This window comes from Staurois parvus, unplaced genomic scaffold (genome assembly GCF_062004578.1).
Source record: "Staurois parvus isolate SC_StPar_1 unplaced genomic scaffold, SC_StPar_1.0 ptg001918l, whole genome shotgun sequence".
Lineage (NCBI taxonomy): Eukaryota > Metazoa > Chordata > Amphibia > Anura > Ranidae > Staurois > Staurois parvus.
This window is the reverse complement of record NW_028319714.1, coordinates 566,775-590,436: the sequence shown is the minus strand read 5'-3', so window position 1 is coordinate 590,436 and position 23,662 is coordinate 566,775. Positions and strand designations below refer to the sequence as shown.

The window sequence follows — 23,662 nt, the reverse complement described above, 5'->3', positions numbered from 1 at the left end:
CGGATATAGCGAATACGGGGTCCGGGGAGAGCGGATATAGCGAATGCGGGGTCTGCGGAGAGCGGATATAGCGAATGCGGGGTCCGGGGAGAGCGGATATAGCGAATGCGGGGTCCGGGGAGAGCGGATATAGCCAATGCGGGGTCCGGGGAGAGCGGATATAGAGAATGCATGGTCCGGGGAGAGCGGATATAGCAAATGCGGGGTCCGGGGAGCGGATATAGAGAATGCAGGGTCCGGGGAGAGCGGATATAGTGAATGCAGGGTCTGAAGAGAGCGGATATAGCGAATGCAGGGTCCGGGGAGAGCGAATATAGTGAATGCGGGGTCCGGGGAGACCGGATATAGCAAATGCGGGGTCCGGGGAGAGCGGATATAGCAAATGCGGGGTCTGGGGAGAGCGGATATAGTGAATGCGGGGTCCGGGGAGAGCGGATATAGTGAATGCGGGGTCCGCGGAGAGCGGATATAGTGAATGCAGGGTCCAGGGAGACCGGATATAGCGAATGCGGGGTCCGGGGAGAACGGATATAGTGAATGCGGGGTCTGGGGAGAGCGGATATAGTGAATGTGGGGTCCGCGGAGAGCGGATATAGTGAATGCAGGGTCCAGGGAGACCGAATATAGCGAATGCGGGGTCCGGGGAGAACGGATATAGTGAATGCAGGGTCCTGGGTTGAGTAACACTTTAAAGACTCTGGAATAGATCTAAATTGAAAGTCAAAAGGCAAGCTGAAAAAAATCATAAAAACCTGGTCCTGGTAAGTGTTCAAAGCCAAATGTTGGTCCAGACTCAACTGCAGAAAATGTATTTGCAGGATTTGTCTCACATTAAAACTCTTGGGAGTGGTAAGCCCAAAGACTCACACAGAGAGATGAATGGCTTCCATGTCTGAAAACAAATCCTGCTGGAAGTAGACTTCCCAGTCGTCAGGCTAGCCTTAGGTGACTGTTTTTTTCCGATCAGCCTACTGGTTGGATCGGGAAAAAAAAAAAAAGGATTCCTTCATCCACACATGCAAGGTGGATGAAGGTATCCTTGCCACTGTGCTACTGGATTCTGACAGGAGGCACTTCCACTGTCAGAATACATTCATCAATAACAGTTTTCCAAAAGTCCTGTTAGATAGAAGTTGAATTTTAAAGAGTTGAGGATCACCAGAACATCCTCCATCCCAAACCTGCAAAGCAGACAAGTTTTAGGGGAGGACAAGCAAGATCAGGGTGTACCAATCCCACAAAGATACCAAGCACCTGCTGTTTCCATAGAGGATTCCTCCTCTGACCAAGTCCCATGCAGGATACCCAGGATTCCTACCCAGCTTGAGAGCTGACAAGTAGTGCGAGAATCCTTTAGGTGGAGGAGAAAAAAAAAGGACTTCCTCTAACTCCAGAGACAGATATCCAAGGCTGGTCCTCAGTGACGAATCCGTCTGCAGGAACTGGGGGGACCTCCCCCATGTCAATAAAAGAGCAAACAAGATTGCCACTAGGAAGACTACCATCAGACCAAAAGCTCTCATGCAAAAGTGGAGAGTTGGATGGTTCCTAGTCTGGACAGCTCAAATTAGAATCCAGAGAGTGAATATTTGTCCTGTGCAAGGACCATTCTGGCCTGAGTTGTGTCCAGATCTAGAGCCAGATACTCCTAATAATATGTCTGTCCCAGCATTGATTTCTGGAGGTTCAGGACCAATCCAGATCCCTGCAATGTCTGGATGCTCAGTGCCACAATGCCTGACAGCCTGTGCCGACTGTTCCCTCAACGGGAGTTCATCTATGTATAATAGGAAAGCCATAAAAGCACATCAGGGTTAGTAGTGGGGCCAGCACACTGAACAATGCCCGATGTGCAGTGGCCCTACAGCAATGTGCAGGAATTATTATTATACAGGATTTATATAGCGCCAACAGTTTGCTCAGCGCTTTACATTATGGTGGGAGACAATACACGAGACAGTACAGTAACAATACAATTCAATACACGAGGGGTTCGAGGGCCCTGCTCCTTGGAGCTTACAATCTAGGAGGGAGGGGACAGTGGTACAGGAGGAAATAGCTGTGGGGGATGGAGTAGTTGGAAGGATAGAGGAGTTCAGTATTAGCTGAGGGTGGGGTAGGCTTCCCTGAAGAGATGGGTTTTCAGAGTGCGCCTAAAGGTGAGCAGAGTAGGTGATAGTCTGATGGATTGGGGTAGGGAGTTCCAGAGGATGGGGGAAGCCCTGGAGACGAGCACAGGAGGAGGAGACAAGGAAGCTAGAGAGTAGGAGGTCTTGCGAGGAGCGGAGAGTACGGTTTGTGTGATATTTGGAGACAAGATCGGTGATGTAGTTTGGGGCAGTATTATGATTGGCTTTATATGTCAGTGTTAGTGTTTTGAATTGTATCCGTTGGGCAATTAGAAGCTAGCAGAGGGATTGGCAGACAGGGGTGGAGGACACTGAGTGGAGGCCAGTGGATGGATTGGCAGAGAGGGGTGGAGGACACTGAGTGGAGGCCAGTAGACAGATTGGCAGAGAGGGGTGGAGGACACTGAGTGGAGGCCAGTGGAGGGATTGGCAGAGGGGGGTGGAGGACACTGAGTGGAGGCCAGTGGACGGATTGGCAGAGAGGGGTGGAGGACACTGAGTGGAGGCCAGTGGAGGGATTGGCAGAGGGGGGTGGAGGACACTGAGTGGAGGCCAGTGGAGGGATTGGCAGAGGGGGGTGGAGGACACTGAGTGGAGGCCAGCGGAGGTATTGGCAGAGGGGTGTGGCGGATACGGAGCGGTTAGTAAGGTGAATGAGCCTGGCCGCAGCATTCATGATAGACTGAAGAGGGGATAGCCTGTGGTGAGGTAGGCCAATGAGGAGGGAATTACAGTAGCGAGGCGTGATATAATAAGGGAGTGAATGAGTTGCTTAGTGGTTTCCGAGGTTAGGAACAGGCGTATTTGCAAATTGCTCAAGCACTGCAAAAATGGGAACATGAAGGTAATTACCTCTGATATCCACATAAGTCAGAAATTGTCACATGGTCAATGGAGGCAAAGTGAGAAGAGTAGAGATTTATCAAAAAAATTGAAGCAGGATGGTTGTGGACGGTGTTATCCTTTTTTGGTTGCCAGTATCCATTTTTGATGTAGGCAGTAGTACCCGTCCGTCTAAGAATTCCAGTGTCCCTCTATGAACAATAAAGCTACTAGGGGCGTTCAAGTCAAACTGGGACTTTCAATTTTCCAGGTATAAAAAGGGATGCTGGCGTGGTCATACTACACGCAGTAATAAATGGCAAGAGTGTACTATTACTGATAGATGGCGCACATGTCGCGGGCCAATCCAGAGACCGCTTTCAAGATGGCAGACAACAGTGTTAATAAGTGCATTGAACAGAGTGTGGCGGTGAAGTTTCTTGTGAACGAAGGCGTAAAACCTGTGGATATCTACAGAAGACTTCAAGCACAGTACGGTGGTGAGACGCTCAGCTGCAGTAAGACATATGAATGGTGTAAACGTCTCAAAGATGGCCGTACGTCCGTCAGTGGTGATCCCAGCCGTGGTGGTTCCCAGCACACAGCAGTCATTCCTATGAACATTCAGCGTGTGGATCGCCTGATCCTGGATAATCGATACATAACTTGTCGTGAAATTGCACAAGAGACAAATCTTTCTGTGGGATCAGTGAACACAATGATGAAGTGAAGCGAGATGTCCTAGGATGGTTCAGCCGTACAGACAAATCTTTCTGTGGGAATGGTGAACACGATGAAGTGCAGCAGGCTGTCCTAGGACGGTTCAGGCGTACAGACAAATCTTTCTGTGGGAACGGTGAACACAATGATGAAGTGAATCAAGATGTCCTCGGATGGTTCAGGCGTACAAATCTTTCTGTGGGAACGGTGAACACAATGATGAAGTGCAGCAGGCTGTCCTAGGACGGTTCAGGCGTACAGACAAATCTTTCTGTGGGAACGGTGAACGCAATGATGAAGTGAAGCTAGATGTCCTCGGATGGTTCAGGCGTACAAATCTTTCTGTGGGAACGGTGAACACAATGATGAAGTGCAGCAGGCTGTCCTAGGACGGTTCAGGCGTACAGACAAATCTTTCTGTGGGAACGGTGAACGCAATGATGAAGTGAAGCGAGATGTCCTCGGATGGTTCAGGCGTACAAATCTTTCTGTGGGAACGGTGAACACAATGATGAAGTGCAGCAGGCTGTCCTAGGATGGTTCAGGCGTACAGACAAATCTTTCTGTGGGAACGGTGAACACAATGATGAAGTGAAGCAGGCTGTCCTCGGATGGTTCAGGCGTACAGATAAATCTTTCTATGCTGAAGCTTTCCAGGCATTAGTTAACCCCTTCCTGCCCAGGCCAATTTTCAGCGCTATCACACTTTGAATGACAATTGCGCAGTCATGCAACACTGTACCCATATGAAAATGTTAGCATTTTTTTTAGACAGTTAAAACTTTCTTTTGGTGGTATTTATTCACCACTGGGATTTTTATTTTTTGCTATATAAATAAAAAGACCAAAATTTAAAAAAAAAAAGTTTTCTTATAAAATTCTGCAAATAATCTTTCTTCATAAATCTTTGCCAAAATATATACAGCTATCTTTTTGGTAAAAAAAAAAAAAATACAGTGAAACCTGCGATTGGTCACAGCTTGTCACATGGTACAAGGCTGTTGTGAATAGCCCTGTACCATGTGATCTCTGTGATCATTCACAGATTTCAAGCAATGATGTCAGGTGGTGACGTCTTGCTTGCTACTATTCATGTGATCACTGATTGGCCAATCAGTGATCACAGGAATCGGGACCACACACAAAGGTCCCATACAGCGATCGGTGTTCTGCGGACACAGATCGCGGTGCTGTGCGCTCGAGCACACACAAGCAATGGATACGGGGGGACGTTTAGAAACGTCCCCCCGCATTGGCAATGCTCCTGTCCAGCCGTTTATCGCCATGCGCCGGACGGGAAGAGGTTAAACGCTGGGACAAAAGTAGCAGGGGAGTATGTTGAAAAGTAAATGCAGTTTCCACTCCTTGAAATTTGCTCTTTTATTATATAAACTTAAAAGTCCCGGTTTGACTTGAACGTCCCTCGTACGTTGAGTTCAAACACCACTTTAGATCATCTCCCTGTGAGTTTGGTGGGTCCAATCAAATCTGCTATAGGCAGTGCCTGCCTGTATAGACATGCACCACATTGTCATAGCATATCCTGGGCAGCTCTAACACCAGCCATTTTTTTTTTGAGAAGGAGAATTCTTAGCCACTTACAGCCAGATACCAGGAAAATACCAATCCATCATGAAAGTTGATTTTACAATTTTTACGAATCTCATGCCACTGAAAATTACGATGGTACGTGCAGTAAAGCTGTGGGACAAGTTTGTTGAGGTCATTCAATACTTGGCTGAAGTCAAACATAGTTGATGACCAAGAATGGTCTAGGCCTCTCCTCGTGTCCCCCAAGGCGATGGAGAGCGGGCCTCTCCTCGTGTCCCCCAAGGCGGTGGAGAGCGGGCCTCTCCTCGTGTCCCCCAAGGCGGTGGAGAGCGGGCCTCTCCTCGTATCGCCCAAGGCGGTGGAGAGCGGGCCTCTCCTCGTGTCCCCCAAGGCGGTGGTGAGCGGGACTCTCCTCGTGTCCCCAAAGGCGGTGGTGAGCGGGACTCTCCTCGTGTCCCCCAAGGCGGTGGAGAGCGGGTCTCTCCTCATGTCCCCCAAGGCGGTGGTGAGCGGGCCTCTCCTCGTGTCCCCAAAGGCGGTGGTGAGCGGGACTCTCCTCGTGTCCCCAAAGGCGGTGGTGAGCGGGACTCTCCTCGTGTCCCCCAAGGCGGTGGAGAGCGGGTCTCTCCTCGTGTCCCCCAAGGCGGTGGTGAGTGGGCCTCTCCTCGTGTCCCCCCCCGGTGGCGAAGAAACCGGAAGTCGGCTTCACAACAAGGCTTGGAGCGCAAGTGGAATGCAAATCGATCACCGGGGATCGCATTGTAAGCCACCCGCTCCATCTGTGCTCGCCACAAAGGGATTTTCCCTCGCATTTGGCGAGCGGGCGAGTGGAAATTTCAAGCCCTGGTCTAGGGGGCAGCAGAGTATTTCAAGCACCTCCTTCTAGTAACATCTTTGCATCCTTTGGCCTAGAAGGAAACAATCACGGATGGAACACTTTCTGTCTCGCAAGTTGAAAAACGTTACCTGGAAGGGGTAGGTGCAAGACACAGCATACTTTATTAAGAAACTTCTATACAGTTGAAATTTCTAATAACAAGTCCTCTAGACAGTAAACTCTGGTTCTGTTGTGACAGAAACTTTTAAAACTTGTACAAATGATTTTCTCTTTTTCTTTTCCCCCCCCTCTCTATTTGGGATTCCGTCTTTGTACTATGGTGGATTTCGGAGGGCTGCGGTTTTACGTATGGGCATCACACACACAGAAAAAAAAAAAAAAAATCACATCGAACAGGACATTGATTACTGCCAATGATGGCCTTGAGGGGGAGGAAATGGATTTAAAGTGCACCTGTCATTTTGTAACAGATAACAGCAGTGAAGGAGGTACAGGGGATGAAAGGCAGGCATTGGGGCTACACAGGAGGATGGGTTTGGAGGTTTTAAGAGATGGCGACATCATCCTCACCCTTCCCTACTTCATGAAGCACCGACTTGGAACAAGCAAGCCAGGTATCCCAACCACTAATACGTGTGCTAGATCAGTACAGTGGAGCAAGGATAAAAGTGACAGCTCTGGAGCTTGCACCCTAACAGGACAGTTCACACATGCCTACATTTACAACTTTGTTGAACCCCGTTATAAACTTCGGCCGTAGAGTTATCCCAATGGCTGCAATAATCAGCTTTGGTGTAGAAGAATAACATACGTCAGGCAGTTTTTTTTTAAACTGCTCCTTTTTTTTTTTTTATTAGTATTTCAGTTCACCTTTCACACTTAGCATGTTCACACACCACCACACTCAGTCACAACCTATCCTCCTAAAACAACCATCACAGATGGCTGCATATAGAGATTTAAAGTGTGTGTCCACTCATCAATGCGGATCCATTCTGTGTATAAGCCCTCATGCACACGGGACGTTTTTACTGCGGCTGTTTTAGGTTTTTGAATATTTATTTTTTTCGACAGCCAGCCTGTTACCCTACGTGTCCGCGCACACAGAGATTGTAATCAACGTTTTTTTTGGCTGGGACATTTTTTTGGCTAGAAAAAAAAACCCAGGACTAGTGGGTCCCTAAGGGCTCCATGTACACTGCAGCTGATAAACTCACGTTTAGGAGCTATTTTGCTTTTTTTTCAGCAGCCCCTGAACTCTCCCTAATGTTTTCCTGTGTCCCTGTACACATCGTCGTTTACAGGCAGTTGATTTTACAGTGTTTTTTTTTTTTTAACGCATAAATTTGCGTTCACACGTCGATTTTATCGGCTTTTCAAACGCAAAACGCGGCAAATCACATTCATAAGCGTTTGCGTTTGAAATTTTTTAACTCTTCTAGTTCCCGATACTGTCCAGAGCCATATTTTTCCATCATGAAAAAATGCATGCAAAGTGTTTTCAAGGTGCTCAGATGGACAAGTCGTTATCAGGCATTTGAGTTTACAGTCGTTTTCTTGAACACAGAAAACTTGCGTTCAGCAGTCGATTTTATCAGTGTTTCAAAAACGCATGTAAACGCGGCTAAATCGCATTTGTGTGTTTGCATTTGAATTTTTTTTTTTTTAACTCTTCCAGTTCCCGATGCGGTCTAGAGCCTTTTTTCATCATGAAAAATGCATGCAAAGCATTTTCAAGGTGCTCAAATGGACAAAACACTGAATGCAGGATGTTCCTGCCAAGCTTGTCACACATTGTAATGACCAATTCACACCTCAGACCTCTCCCACCCTTGGAAACAAAAGATATGTAATGACCATTCACACCTCAGACCTCTCCCACCCTTGGAAACAAAAGATATGTTAATGACCAATTCACACCTCAGACCTCTCCCACCCTTGGAAACAAAAGATATGTTAATAACCATTCACACCTCAAATTCCTCATGAAGACCCCCTGCCAGGTGGCCTTAATGACTCCCTCCACCAGACACCTTTCCCACCCTTGGAAACAAAACAAATGTTAATGAAAAACTCACACCTAATTATCCCAACACATACTGGGGTCTCTGCTTCTACTCTCTGTAATTCTCTGAAACAGTCTGAAAATTAATAATTTACCACTTTTCAGTGCATTCTGGGCATTTGGGAGGTTCTCCTGTGCTTATCTTTAAAAACCGCTTCTAAACGCAAACTAAACAGACTTTTTTTAACCTACGTTTTCCAGCAGTTTCCATCGTTCAGAAATGTCCCGTGTACATGGGGCCTAAAGAAGTTTTTTTAGCATTAAAAATGCTCTAACGCGGCAAAACACAGCAAACTGGCATTTTTGGAGGGTTTTTTGAACAAAAAAATTTCTTTTGGTAAAAAAAAAAAAACGCAGAAAACTGCTGCTAAATGCTAATGCAAAAACGCTAAAAAAACTCGTTTTTTAACGTAACTTTACACAGCTAGCATTCCCGGTGTTATCAAAATGCCTAGATACAGTCTGTATGTGTATATCTTTTTTTTTTAGTTCATGCATTCTTGTAAAATACCTGGTGATCCTGCCAATTTTCCTTAAAAACTGACCACACCAAGCACGGAAGCAGGTCTACGCTGCCGTAGTCAGTTTGTGTCCCTCAAATGGCTGTTAAGAGATGCAGAACAGAAAGTACACACACAGCATACCTGTATCTCCTGTAGTGATTTTTGTGGCCACGTCTCCCCCACCTAGCCCCACTGTGGGAGTGTGGCTGTCTTGCTAGAACGCAGCACACAGATGGGGACCTTACCTTCCGACTCTGTGTTACATCGCATTGTTACCGCCCCCTTCCTGTAGAGGCACACCCTGCTCTAGAGGGAGGTAGTGAAGGAGCCTGGACTGTCACGTGACCACTGAATAAAGGCAAAATAACAGATACATATAAAAAATGATTTCTGTTAGCAAATGGGGTTGGCTGTTTTGCTGCCGACACTTAAGCTGCTGGGTTTACTACTTTAAAGCAGGGGTCTCCAAACTTTTCAAAACAAATGGCCAGTCTACTGTCCTTCAGATTTTAGGAGGGCAAGGTTGTGGCCAGTGGGGGTAAAAATGTCCCGTGCCCAGCATCAGTGAAAATAAACATGGCCTCAGGGTTGGTGGTCAGTAGGAGGAATAGTGCCCCATTGTTGGTCTCAGTGGGAGGAGCAGTGCCCCATCATTGGGTGGAACAGTGCCCCATCATTGGTATCAGTGGGTGGAACAGTGCCCCATCATTGGTGTCAGTGGAACAGTGCCCCATCATTGGTGTCAGTGGAACAGTGCCCCATCATTGGTGTCAGTGGGAGGAACAGTGCCCCATCATTGGTATCAGTGGGAGGAACAGTGTCCCATCATTGGTATCAGTGGGAGGAACAGTGTCCCATCATTGGTATCAGTGGGAGGAACAGTGTCCCATCATTGGTATCAGTGGGAGGAACAGTGTCCCATCATTGGTATCAGTGGGAGGACCAGTGCAATATTGTTGGTGTCAGAGTGAGGAAGAGTGCCCCAAGGGCCAGATAAAGGCTAGCAAAGGGCCTCATCCAGCCCTTGGGCCAGCAGTTTGGAGACCCCTGCTTTAAAGCATAGTGAGATGATTCCTAGAGCAACTGCACGTCCAAAACAAACTTCCTTTGAATGCGGCAGGGAAGGATTTATGCCACAGTTCTACTTATAGCATTGCAGCCAAATTCCATTGACACCAGCCATAAACTCGACATACATACAGAGAATGGGTGACACAAGAAAGCCATTTTATCTCCTCCTTGTGGTCTCTCCCGAGGAACATAAGGAACTGCAGTAGGTGACATGGGAAGCTCAGCTGAGAAGCCACGACAGGCCAGACATAGAACCATCTATTGTACAGGCTAAATGGCTGAACCCCTGCCAAGGCCACCAACTTGAAAACAAAACAAAAAACACTACCATCTTTGGGAATTATGAACTTTCATAACAGATGGAAGTTGCTTTATGTTTGCTGCAACCAACACCACACAAGTACCTATTCAGTGGTGTTTGCTACGACTGGGGGATGCTGACAAGTATTTGCTCCAGCACCCAGGCTCTGCAGCAGGAAGCCCACCAATTTCTTTGCTTTGGAAAGGAACAGAGATTTTAATGTGTGTGCACAGCTTCTGCGGCTGTGCCGGGGAAGAACATCATTGGTGTTGGGGTGCAGGTAGAAGTCTCAGCGTTCCTCTACACTCAGCAGTGCCAACAAAACGCAGAAAGCTGAACCTTAAAACCAACACTGTACAAGACTTTAAAGGGCCAGACAAGTCAAAACCACTTTTTGTTAGCTTCTCATCTTCCAGGTATTCTGGAAGGGACATACTGAAGCGTAGCTTTCCAGATCAGTTTTACTCTTCCTGCTGCTTTCCTTTTTTTTTTTATTATAAGGTTGGTGGGACCACCAAAAACAAGACGGCATGAACACAGCCAAAAGATCCTATCGCTGGAATCGGAAGAAGCCAGTGGAAGACTCTCTACCGCCTGCGCCAGTGGACGACACTCTACCGCCTGCGCCAGTGGACGACACTCTACCGCCTGCGCCAGTGGACGACACTCTACCGCCTGCGCCAGTGGACGACACTCTACCGCCTGCGCCAGTGGACGACACTCTACCGCCTGCGCCAGTGGACGACACTCTACCGCCTGCGCCAGTGGACGACACTCTACCCCTGCGCCAGTGGACGACACTCTACCCCTTGCGCCAGTGGACGACTCTACACGCCTGCGCCAGTAGACGACTCTACACGCCTGCGCCAGTAGACGACTCTACACGCCTGCGCCAGTAGACGACACTCTACGCCTGCGACAGCTGGCCTGACCCTTTAACACCACAAAAAAAACCTTCAAAAATCAGAACTCTGGCTAGAAGCTTTGGCTTGCTGTTGTTGGCTACATGGAAAGGAAGACAAGAACCTCCATCAATTCTTCATGCTATACTAGTGATACAACAGGATTTTAAAGTGGAACTTTAGCCAGAAAATTAAGTCCTGCTAGATCACTTCAGGCTGGCCCCTTTTGCACGTATAGCTACATAAAACTAATGTGTAAAGCCATGTAAATATAACTGCCTATACTGTTTAAAATCCAGTAACACACTGTCTCACTGTGCTCTGTGAATAGTTGCTATTATTCAGCACTGCCAAAAATGAAGAGGTCCATCTGCAGACAGCCTAAAGATTTACTGCTGCTCAGGGGGCTCTGGGCTACAACAAAATGGCAGCCTCCAGCAAGAAGAAACAGGAACCATGCTGGAAGCAATTTACAGCACACACACGAATACTGGACATTATTAATGTGGAATGTATGTTCCTTGCTAAAGAAAATCTTTTTTTTATCAAATTATTGGTAAAGTTACACTGTGAGCCAAATTCCTCCCAAGGAATACTACAAGTACCCCTATTTTCGCTCCCTGTGAAATCTGTAGACTTTTGGCTTTTCCACAACATTACATTCTGGAGATTTTAAGAAAAGGAGCACCGAGGAACAACAGTCCTGATAAAGTTGATTTGTCACAGTAATCGTTTTAAAAAACAGCCAACACACTTCCAAGGGGCTCATCCATCAGGGCTTGATGATGCTGTACTGGATAGGAAGGTCTAAGCAGAAAAGTGTGGAAATCCTGGAGTTGTGAAAGCTTTAGCAGCTGAGACTAATGTGACAAACTTTATCTGGACTGTCATATACTCTGGGACTTTTTTCTATAAACCTGGGGTCTAACCCAATGGAGGTATAGAGAAAGGCCTTAACTGCAGACACGGACCTCACCCAAGGACCACACATTGGAGGAGAAGTACTAAAACTGGAGCACTCGGAATTTGGCAGCCAATCAACTTCTAACTTCAGCTTGTTCAGTTAAGCTTTGGCAATAAAACCTGCAAGCCGACTGGTTTCTGGTGTTAGATATATGTAATACAAGACAGGGCCTGTCAGATTATACATACTATAGGAAATAACGAGACTGCCATGTTACAGATCTGGCTAAAAACTGGAGACGTGTTGCAGAAGACAGGAAGGCTAGGTTCACATCTGTGCGGTTGGTGCGACTGCGGATCCGCACAAAAATCCGTGTAGCCGCACCACCCGCACAGAGGAATGCAGACCTGCGGGCGGGTGCCATTAATTCTAATGGCACGCAGCTCGCACTGGAAATCGAAACCACAATGGGAACCGACGTTCCCCTTGCGGGCTGCGTTTTCAGAAGTTCAGGGACTTCTTCCCTGCGTGTCCCGGGGTATGGGAATCCATGCAAATGAATGGGCTCTCGTGCAAAACGCGGACCGCAGATATGTGAACCAGGGGTGAGACTGGGGGCATGTTATACGAGATTAGAGAAGATCACTCCTATTAACCCCTTACAAACATATCAATACTCCCATTAAGCACCCAGTGCTATCTGTAGACTGCTTCAGGTCACATGTTGAGACACAGTTAGCACCCAGTGCTATCTGTAGACTGCTTCAGGTCACATGTTGGGACACAGATAGCACCAAGTGCTATCTGTAGACTGCTTCAGTTCACATGTTGAGACAGATATAGCACCCAGTGCCATCTGTAGACTGCTTCAGGTCACATGTTGGGACACAGATAGCACTTGGTGCTATCTGTAGACTGCTTCAGATCACATGTTGGGACACAGATAGCACTTGGTGCTATCTGTAGACTCCTTCAGGTCACATGTTGAGACACAGATAGCTCCCAGTGCTATCTGTAGACTGCTTCAGGTCACATGTTGAGACACAGATATAGCACCCAGTGCTATCTGTAGACTGCTTCAGGTCACATGTTGAGACAGATATAGCACCCAGTGCCATCTGTAGACTGCTTCAGGTCACATGTTGAGACACAGATAGCACCCAGTGCTATCTGTAGACTGCTTCAGGTCACATGTTGGGACACAAGAGGTTTGACCTTTCCTCGTGCCATCTAAAAGTAGAAAAACATGTTTGAACTGGAACTCTAGGACAGTGCCTACCTTCCCCTACCCTCTCACACAGCAAGCATAACGACTGCTGCAAAACAACAGGTGCACTTTGAGGCAAACAGGTGGGTGAACAGCAGAGGGTCTACCTCTAAAACTAGGCAAAGTGCAAACGGCATGCAGAGCGCTCCGACAAACAAAAATTAAATAAAAAAAACAAAACAAAAAAAAACATTAACTGCAGATGATCCTTTGATTTTATTTAAAATAAAAAAAGTGATGCTATGATAGTGATGGGGGACCACCATTCTTTAATATAAACATTCAGATTTGAAATGAACGTCCTATGATGGAAAAATAATATTAATAAAATAAGCGAAGGAGAAAAAAAAAAAAAAGTAGTCGACAGAAACTTCACAAGTCGTCTGTCAGTAACATTTATCGGACTTAAATAAGGAGGGGCAAATCCAAGTTCTCTTTTTCTTTTTTTTTTTCTTTTTTTTTTTAAAAATGGCACTTTTCTTACAAACCAATGAGCTTAAAACAAAAGAAAATATATATAATATATATATATTTTTGCACAGATGCAGGTGTTAAGTCAAATGCCCCCTAAAAGAAAACAAAATAAAACAAAAAAACGGCTGCAAAATGCAGAAAAACCACATTTAGGCTCTATTACATTTACAAATACATACATAAATATATTACATACACCGGCAAACCAAAAAGAAAGCGGGTATAAGTTTTACACTAAGGATGTGTTTTGTAGATTCTTCCCGCACAGACATTTTGGCTGATCACAGTTGTATCTTCCATAAAGTATTCAGAACGAATGGTGGCGTCCAGGAATGGGCTTCTAGCGTCATCTTCCTTGAGGGCGGCGATGGGACGCCTCAGTTTGTCCAGTAGGGGGAACTGGTGTAGGCGGTCTTGTTGGCCTGAGTCTTCTGCTGCATGGAGTTGGGCTGACTGCGCTGGCCGGAGCCACCCTGCAAAGGAAAGCCAAAGGTGTTAGAAAACAGGACTCCAAAAATGAGAAAGAATGTGTCCCCTATACAAGCCAACAGGAAGCCGACACCTGTGCCCTGCATTCCTGAGGGGGGTTTCAAACTATGGCCCTCCAGTTGTTGAGGATCTGCAAGACTGACAGCTGCAGACATGACTTCCAGAAGTAGGCATGATGGGACTTGTAGTTCCTCAACAGCTGGAATTTGGAGAACTCTTCTCTATTATCTCCCTTTAACCCTTTCGCTGCCAGGTCTGTATGTCATAAGAACAGAGTGTGGGTTTCACATAATCTAGTGGCTGCTGTAACGGAACCGGACCCAGACCGCACTTGGGTATTTCTGTTATACTCCACTTCCCTGTCTGAACACCAATCCCCGGACAACACCCGCTGATCATGCAGGAAATAAGACAGCACCAGACTCTCTTAAGACAGGAAGTCAACTGCTTTATTTGTACACAAACACAAGATATATACACAGGGTGGGGAAACACAACCAGGAACAGAAAACACATCATCAGCCCGCCCCATCAGTGGGAAGGGCTACAGGAAACACCCCCCACCCAACCAAGACACAGAACAATGGGATGCAGCACATGGCAGAGAACAATGGGATGCAGCACATGGCAGAGAACAATGGACAACCACCTGGCAGAGAACAATGGACAACCACCTGGCAGAGAACAATGGACAACCACCTGGCAGAGAACAATGGACAACCACCTGGCAGTGAACAATGGACAACCACCTGGCAGTGAACAATGGACAACCACCTGGCAGTGAACAATGGACAACCACCTGGCAGTGAACAATGGACAACCACCTGGCAGTGAACAATGGACAACCACCTGGCAGTGAACAATGGACAACCACCTGGCAGTGAACAATGGACAATCCCCACACCAATACACAATACTATGACATTCACAACCTGTACCCCTTAACAGGCACAGGGTGGGTTAAACATAATGAAGGGAACATGAGCTGACACAGGGGTCCCCACACCCCTAAAAACCACTCCTGCGACTTGGGATTGTGTATAAATCTGACAGGCCAACTCCTGCCTACCAAGTGGAAGCAGTCAGGTGGCTGTGCTGCCGCCGCCCGATTACTTCCACACACCCACACAGTATCGGTTTCCTCCTCCATGTAATCCAGGCTCCACTTGTCCTGCTGCAGGCTTGGGGCAGACAGGGTGGGTGCCAGTGGGTGAAGGGGAGGGAGGAGAACAGACACACGCATCTCCTCCCCTTCTTGCTGTGACCCAGAAAGTGACGTGTATGACATCACTTCCAGAAATGGTTCTGGCAGCAAAAGGGTTGAATACCATTCAAAGTTTTGTTGTTACTGATGAATAAGTGTCTAGAAAACTTACTGTTGATCCTGTTGGAAATCTTGTGAGCTAATACATTGATGAGGAAGGAAAAAACAAGGAAAAAATGTCACCAGCACACCGAGGATCACCAATATGGGTCCAAAGGTTTTAATAAACCATCACATGTCACATGCCTGATGAAGGGGTCCTGCGAGACTCCGAAACGTTGCCTTGCTGTAACTATGTGACGGTTTATTAAAACCTTTGGACCCATATTGGTGATCCTCTGTGTGCTGGTGACATTTTTTCCTTGCTGATTCTGTTTGGTTCCAGCCGACGGTCACTGCAGCACCCACTCATACACACAGCCATTTTTAACGCAGGAACGTGTGCGTTTGGATCATATACTTGCATTCTAATACATTGATGTTCGCTCTGCCTGTGCTGACTGATTACCAACTACCTCTGTGAACTACAAAACACCTCCCCCAAGCTATGAAGACTAGGGGGAGGTATTTTGTTGTTTTACAGCACTTCCTGTTCTAAGGTGAAAATGTTGCTTTGACCCCCCCCCCCCCCCAACAGGGTCACTTTGTCTGAAGATGGGAGAATAAACAAAATGAGCATCGCTGACGACTGTAATAAATATAGACCAAAGAGGACACACTACTATGGATAGAAGCTGATGGATCCATTCTAATTTCTGTGCATGTTTTGGACGTACCCCATGCTACAAGACTCAAACTGCCGAGGTAGACTGGGCTTGTTCAGTAGGTACATTCAGCGATCATGCGACTGGAAGTTTACTTTGTATGGTTTGTGTGCTTCTTACCTGTCCATCCTGCTGGAGGTGGTGATGGAGCAGCTGAGAGTGAGGCTGCTGATGAGCAGGTAGAATATGAAGGAAGGGAGGTGGGGCGTAGCCAGCAGCAGCACCTGGGTTCAGGGGCCCCGTTGAGCCAAGGGCAGAGGGGAGGCTGAAGGGTGGTGGTGTAGCCGCATGGAATCCCTGCTTGTCAAATGTCTGAAAGGCAGAAGAGAATGGACTGATGTAAAAACATCTCCTGAGCTGAACAGGGCGCAATGACAAAGACTTGCACTCACCTGAGTCTTGTTGTAGACCGATCCGCTGATATCAGGCACGCCTGTGTTACTGGAGCTCACCGACACTCCTGTGCAGACACAAATACATGTCACATATTGACCCCGGTAATACCCTCCGTGCATCAAGTCCCTGACCAAACAAGCTTCTTGTAGACATTCCTGGTCAAGTGATCAATCTCTCCTTTTCTTGTTGTGTAAGGGAAATCATTTATTGTAAGCATGGCCTGGCCTAAAAAGTACCCATGTGAACTATGGTGCTCAAGTGCAGCATCTTGTGGCCCCTTTTGGCCTCTGTGTGTCTGAACCTCATCATTCATCAGATAAATGCCAAACCCTGCATGGGCAGTAGAGGTTCTGGCTTCTGACACGTAAATGACAGGCTGGGCATACAAGGGATAACTTGGAGACCTCAGGGAGACAGCAGTTGGTTGGGATGCAGGAAAGTGAATTTTTCAATTTGACATTTCCCTACATGAGACCTTCTATGTTTAATGGCTAAGTTCACCTTTTGGAACAGGTTACCTGTTCTACCCATGTAACATGTTCCAGCTCTTGCCGCCAGTTTCCCCGATCTCCCCCTCTTCGGTGTGACAGCGGGCAGGGGATCTTCTACCCACACCTGCTATCACAATATAACCACTTCCCATCCGGCCCATGTACATAAACGGCCGGACAGGAGCAGTGCAGGGGCGGGTTGCCGTTCATAAGCCGCACCCGCATTTTCAGCCTGTGCACACTGCCTGGGAGCGCGTGGCACCGCAATCCGGTGTCGCCTGTGGCCTCCGGACACAGTGGAACACCGATCGCTGTACGGGACCTCTGTGTGAGGTCCCGATCATGTGATCACTGATTGGCCAATCAGTGATCACAAATAGTAGTAAGCAAGATGTCACATCTGACTACTTGTGAAATCTGTGAATGATCACAGAGATCACATGGTACAGGGCTATTCACAACAGCCTTGTACCATATGACAAGCTGCGACCAATCACAGCTCACACAGTAGTTCTCAATGGCTGCAAGAATGCAGCCAGAAAGAATGAGAAATTATTCCTTTTACAGCCTTTATGGGTGTAAAAGCAATCAGTGTAAAAAAACAAAAACAAAAAAAAAATCATCACCCCCCCACAAGTAGTAGTGTCACTGTGGTGACACTGTACTGCTAGGGTGACAGTATGTTAAAAAAAAAACAAAAACAAACAATATATTAAAAAAAGTTTTAGAAAAATTATAATTTTTGGTTCTAAACAAACTTTTTTTTTTTACTAAAAAGATAGATGAATACATTTTGGTCACGATTTATGAAGACAGATTATTTGCAAAATTTTATAAGAAAAACACTTTTGAAAATTTTTGGACTTTCATTTATATAGCAAAAAATAAAAATCCCAGTGGTGAATAAAATCCACCAAAATAAAGTTTTATCTGTCTCAAAAAAAAATGCTAAAAAATTCAAATGGGTCAGTGTTGCATGACTGTGTAATTGTCATTTAAAAAGTGTGATAGCGCTGAAAGCTGAAAATTGGCCTGGACAGGAAGGGGGTAAAAGTGTCCTGACTTGAAGTGGTTAAAAACAGCTTCAGTTTCTTGTGAATGAACTACAACTAACATTAGCCCCTGCAGCAGACGGCTTGGAGTTCCCAATGAACTGCGAGGGCGCTGATGTAAAGTCCAGCAGCTTTCAGACAGCTCATGTGCAGGTACAGGCTGAAAGCTGCAAGGCTTGTCTGCAGAAACCTGACATTGCACCTCTGATCCACTGGTCACGGGTGCAATGCTTTCCAGGCTCCTGCGGAAAAAAATATTGAATACATTCTTTTCTTACAAAGATATGTGCATTTATTATTTTTTTCTGAACTTATCCTTTAAGAATCGATCAAGCGACTTGCACCCATCAATGCTGAAGGTCCTGTTCAGTGCTGCCTTACAGAAATGATTCAAGGACTATGAACCTGGAAGGGACAGCGGCACTTTAAATTAGGGCTCAACAAATCCCAGGCGCCAGACCACCAAGGCGACTAGAAATTGCATCCTGACACTTGGGCTTTTTTCCCCGACAAAGCAGAATACATTTTGGTATAAATTTATGAAGAAATGTCTTTTTTATTGGATGTGTTTTATAGCAAAAAGTAAAAAAAAAATGTTTTTCAAAATTTTGGGTCTTTTTTTTTTTTTTGTTTAGTGTGGAATCACACGTGTGGTGCGACTTGACAAAGATGTAGTTCAGTGTTTCAGGTCAGGTTTAGATCAGGATTTTATCCTGTTGACAACTGAATGACGTGCGATTCAGAAGCATTCCCATAGAAGTCAATAGGCCGGAGCCGGCCCGCACTACTTAGAAAACGGACAGGGCTCTTTCAATTTGCACTGAATCTGCATTCCAGCTGCACCGGACATACGTGAACAGGCACAATAGAAAGCAATGTTCCTTCACGTTATGAAAATTGGATACGGTTCAAATCACATCCACCAACCACGGCGCCACCTGCCTGGAGTTTGCATGTTCTCCCTGTGCCTGCGTGGAGTTTTTCCAGGTACTTCAAAGACATGCTGGTAGGTGAATTGGATCCTGTCTATATTGTCCCTAGTATGTGTATGTATGAATGTGAGTTCGGGACCTTAGATTGTATTGGATGTCACTCCACTTCCTCAAATTAAACCTTTCCAAAACCGAGCTCCTAGTTTTCCCCCCAGCCCGCACACCCCCCCCCCCCCCCCTCTCCATCACGACCAACAACGCCACCATAAGTCCCACCCCGCAAAGTTCTAGGCGTCACTCTAGACTCCAATCTGTCCTTCCAGACCCAATCGCTGACAAATTCATGTAGACTCCACCTCCGCAACATCTCCAAAATACGTCCGTTCCTAACCCCAGACACTACTAAACCACTCATTCACTCCCTTATCTCACGTCTGGACTACTGCAACTCCCTTCTCACCGGCCTCATCACAGACTATCCCCTCTTCAGTCTATCCTGAACTCAGTGGCCAGACTCATCCACCTTACCAACCTCTCCGCATCCACCACCCCCCTCAGGCAATCGGAAGCCAGTGGAGGGAATGACAAACGCATAAAATTCAAACTACTAACATTGACGTACAAAGCTATTCATAATACTGCCCCAAACTTAGATTGTACACTCCTTGAGGGTTAGGGACTGATGTGAATGTACAATATATATGTGTAAAGCGCTGCGTAAATTGACAGCACTATATAAGTACCTGAAATTAAATAACTACCTCACTGACCTGATATCCAAATACCACCCAAAACGCACTCTCCGCTCCTCACAAGACCTCCTACTCTCTAGCTCCCTGGTCTCCTCCTCCCATGCCCGACTCCAGGACTTCTCCAGGTCTTCCCCCATCCTCTGGAACTCACTATCCCAATCCATCAGACTGTCACCTACCCTCCTCACCTTTAGGCGCACCCTGAAAACCCATCTCTTCAGGGAAGCCTACCCCGCCCACACCTAACAGCCAATCTCCTCCACTCCATCCCCCACAGCCATTTCCACCTGTACCACTATCCCCTCCCTCCTAGATTGTAAGCTCCAAGGATCAGGGCCCTCGTGTATTGGTATTGTTACTGTACTGTCTCATGTACTGTCTCCCACTATAATGTACAGCGCTGAGCAAACTTTTTGGCGCTATATAAATACTGTATAATAATAATGTAACTTGGAACAATCGGACTGTATTTCTGTTTCTGGCAAGTAGAAGTCCATGTCTGTTTACTCCTCACATATCTCATCACTCACTCCTGCCCCAGTACTCACATGGGATACAAGACGCAGGCCAAGTGTCATGTTCGTTTACCATGAGTCAGCACCGCACAGAAACCACATTTTTCTTATCCAATTACCTGAGTTTACTGACCCAAAGTGTATCACATTAGCAGTTAGTGAATCTAGTTCTGATTCTACAAGCAAACATCCTCACTATGGTGTCCTTTTATCAAGTTGTGGTAAATGACTGCTGCTCAGTTCTCTGGCATTCTCGGAGAAAACAGTACTCCTGTGAATGCCTTTTTATGAAGCGGTGGAGATCAGTTCTCTGAATGAAGGGAGAAGCGATCTAGAAACGCTGGAAAACGGCTGCTGTTACTATAATCTCACGAGATTACAGTAAGAGATCAAACGCCGTTTACTAAGCAGCAGTGAATTATCGCTGCTTCGTTTGCGGTTCCTCCGATTCTCCAGCTCTGAGCTGGAGAATCTGGAGGGAGAACACAAATCACCAGCTCCTTCATACACTGGCCATCTGTGTGCTGAGATGATCAGCAGAGAACATGTTCTCCGCTGATCATCTCTGTTTCCTAAACCACTAATTATCGGAGATCAGCAACGATCCTCAGGATCGACGCTGATCTCGGTTTCATAAAAGGACACCTTTATTCGAAGGTTCTGAAACCCGAGCATTCCTTTTAAGACGTGTTGTGTCCAATCAATGCGCTGCAGAAACAAAAATTACCTTTCCCCGGACCAGCACCAGCAGATTTGCTTTGTGCTTGAGCCGAGCCACTGTAGCCTCCTTTGCTGTAATCTGCAGCGGTCGTCCCCTGGGCTAGGTCATCGTAACCTATTGGAAAGGAGACTAATCACATACACATGATGTGGACCAAATCAATGAAGATGGGTGGGGTCAAAGGGAGCTGACCAATAGATTGTTACCTGCACCGTAGCTGTGTTGCCCGTACCCTCCGGCCTGCTGGAAGGGAGTGGACGCCGTGTTTAGGTTTACTCCGTGGGTTTTGGCTGATGCAGGAGGTACCTGGGAAAATGACAACAGGACAATACAATAAATTGGGAGGAGACCGTAACACAGCTTTCTTCTCATGATGTAAAACCAATGTGATCGTTGCTCTTAAAAATACACCTTTGATTTGTTTTACCTATTAAAGTCTGTTTAGGCCACAAAGAAACCACGTAAGCCTTTCCTCTAACCACCTCGCGTCCGTTGTACATAAACAGCCGGACGGTGGCAGTGCAGGGTCGGGTATAAACGGCCTCCCCGCCCCCTATTTGTGCGCACTCCCTTGGAGCGCGCAGCACTGCGATCCGGTGCCCACTGTGTCCTCCGGACACAGTGGAACACCGATCGTCATACAGGACCTCTGTGTGAGGTCCCGATCACATGAAGATTGGCCAATACAGGTAAAAAAATGTGCATTTATTATTTTTATCCAAAAGAGCCTGGAAAGCATTGCACCAGTGATCAGTAGATCTCTGATGCCATGCAGGTCTCCTGCAGACCTGTCAGAATATCTGCTTGCTGTACAGAATGTATGAGATGTACTGGATGTACGGTCAAGTAGATATTCTGACAGCAAGCTTCAATGAACCACCACAGAGCTCCGCAGAACCGTGGTAGTCCACTTAAAACTACAAGACAACAGCTGCTAAGGCTGCCGGGACTTGTAGGCACTCATTCACAGAACAGTGTGAATAAGTGACGCGGCCGTATGGGCGGAACCCCGCTGCTTTCAAATCTGACAGAGAGTACAGAGAAACGTCTCCCTGTATTATGTCAAAGGGAGGAAGGGCGCCGGCGCTGCTGCAGCTATGGGAACATGTTACATGTTCCACCCTAAAATGGGTGGAACATGTAACATCTTCCCAAAGGTGAACTTATCCTTTAAGCGTCACTTACCTTCATTAGGTAAAAAATTGGGCCTCTTGCTCTCATATGTGCAGTTGATCTGTGTGTTTGCCTGTTTACCTGAAGTTCAGCTTGGAGTAATGCAGGCCATAGACAGGTCATTTACCGGCCTAATTTTCGTCCGCACGAAAAATCAACTGATATTCACGCCATTAGTGGGGCCAGCCCGTCGGCCATTTTTCGCAGATCTTCTCATTTATTTTTATCAGTTATGCTGTAAAATCCACAAAAAACTGACGTTTTTCGTGGACATTGGTGGCAGCATCGGCAACAGCCCTGGCCCGTCTATGGCCAGCCTAAGAGACCTCCCTTATGAGTTTTTGTTCTTGGGGCCGGATTCATGGAAAGATTTTGATGACTGCTACCCTGCTGTCTGATGAGTGTCTTAATGGCCAGTAATGGCAGCTTCACAGGACTGCCAAATGGCAGTGGGCAGAGCTTAAACATGAATTTAAACAAAGGCCACAGTAACAAAGTGAAATGTATTCATTAAAGGGGCATAAGAGCTTATCTGGGTAATAAAGCTAATAGGGAGCATTTTGTTGGTTGTTTGCTCCTGGACAGGTTCCACAGAGCACAGGATACTTACAAACATGGTGGGGCCATACTGGAAAGCACTCGGTACGCCTGGCACCCCGGCGTAGTAAGGTAAGCCTGTGTAGCTATACCCGGGTGGCAGGGTTGGGTTTAGGAAAGGCTGCTGAGCTGTGTGGTGAGTCTGTGTCTGATTCTGCTGTGGTTGCGCCAACGTCGTGGCAGGGGCCGGAGACGCAGAATCGGCACGGCCAAACTTTGCTACATCACCTGTAATGAGGGGAAAAGGTCAGTAACAGAAAATTCATCCAAACACCTCTGCTTATTACCTACATATAGCAGAACATACAATACAGTAATCATATTCTGTAAAGAAAACCTGTCAAACATGGTGGCTGCAATTGTCAACTTCTGCTTTCAAAAATACCAGTTGCCTGGCTGTCAAACTGCAACACTGAGTCACTGAACGCAAACAAATATGCAGATGCAGACTTATAACTGTCCTGATTACTGTAAACTTTTGCATCAGCACAAAAAGCTCATCTTTCATGTCAGCAGCGTCATCACAGGCTGTGAGGCACAACATGGGACGCTGGCGTCAGGCAAAACACGGGACGCTGGTGTCAGGCACCTTTCTGCAGCAAAGTGAAGCTCCCATTGTACTTCCTCAGAGCAGCCCAATACAGCCAAGAGAGCGGTATTCACAGAAACCAACACTTACTGTTTTATACATCTGTCATAGAACAAAAAGGTTTCAAAGACAAATAGGTGTTCAGAATTGGGCTTTACCTCAGCATACAAAGTGCCTATTCTGAACCATCACTCCAGGGTTCATGACCCCCCCCCCCCCCCCAATTTCAGTGTATATCTATAATCAGATATTAAAAAAAAAGAAAAAAAAAACTCCATGTCCACCTGAGTATGGGTTGCTTGCAAGTCCTCCATCTCTGCCTGTCAGTGTTGCTGGCGCAGGAAATGTGATCCCATAGTAATCCTAAAAATACAAAAATA

The 23,662-nt window shown here is 46.6% G+C and overlaps 1 protein-coding gene across 13 annotated transcripts in view; it reads right to left on the bottom strand.

The window, feature by feature from the left end:
* Nucleotides 1-13,270: 13,270 nt before the first annotated feature.
* The window catches only part of UBAP2 (ubiquitin associated protein 2), a 156,083-nt gene continuing 145,691 nt past the window's right edge, over nt 13,271-23,662 (bottom strand). For 10 of the 13 annotated variants that reach the window (XM_089664442.1, XM_089664440.1, XM_089664441.1 and 7 more), the window contains 7 exons: nt 23,567-23,645; nt 22,707-22,921; nt 21,130-21,229; nt 20,930-21,052; nt 16,457-16,524; nt 16,185-16,376; nt 13,271-14,020 (listed from right to left, as the gene is read on the bottom strand). In XM_089664442.1, the coding sequence (XP_089520568.1) occupies nt 13,925-14,020; nt 16,185-16,376; nt 16,457-16,524; nt 20,930-21,052; nt 21,130-21,229; nt 22,707-22,921; nt 23,567-23,645 (873 nt within the window). In that variant the 3' untranslated portion in view covers nt 13,271-13,924. The remainder of the gene's footprint in view (nt 14,021-16,184; nt 16,377-16,456; nt 16,525-20,929; nt 21,053-21,129; nt 21,230-22,706; nt 22,922-23,566; nt 23,646-23,662) is intronic. The other 3 variants (XM_089664434.1, XM_089664436.1, XM_089664444.1) reach the window with 1 other exon arrangement.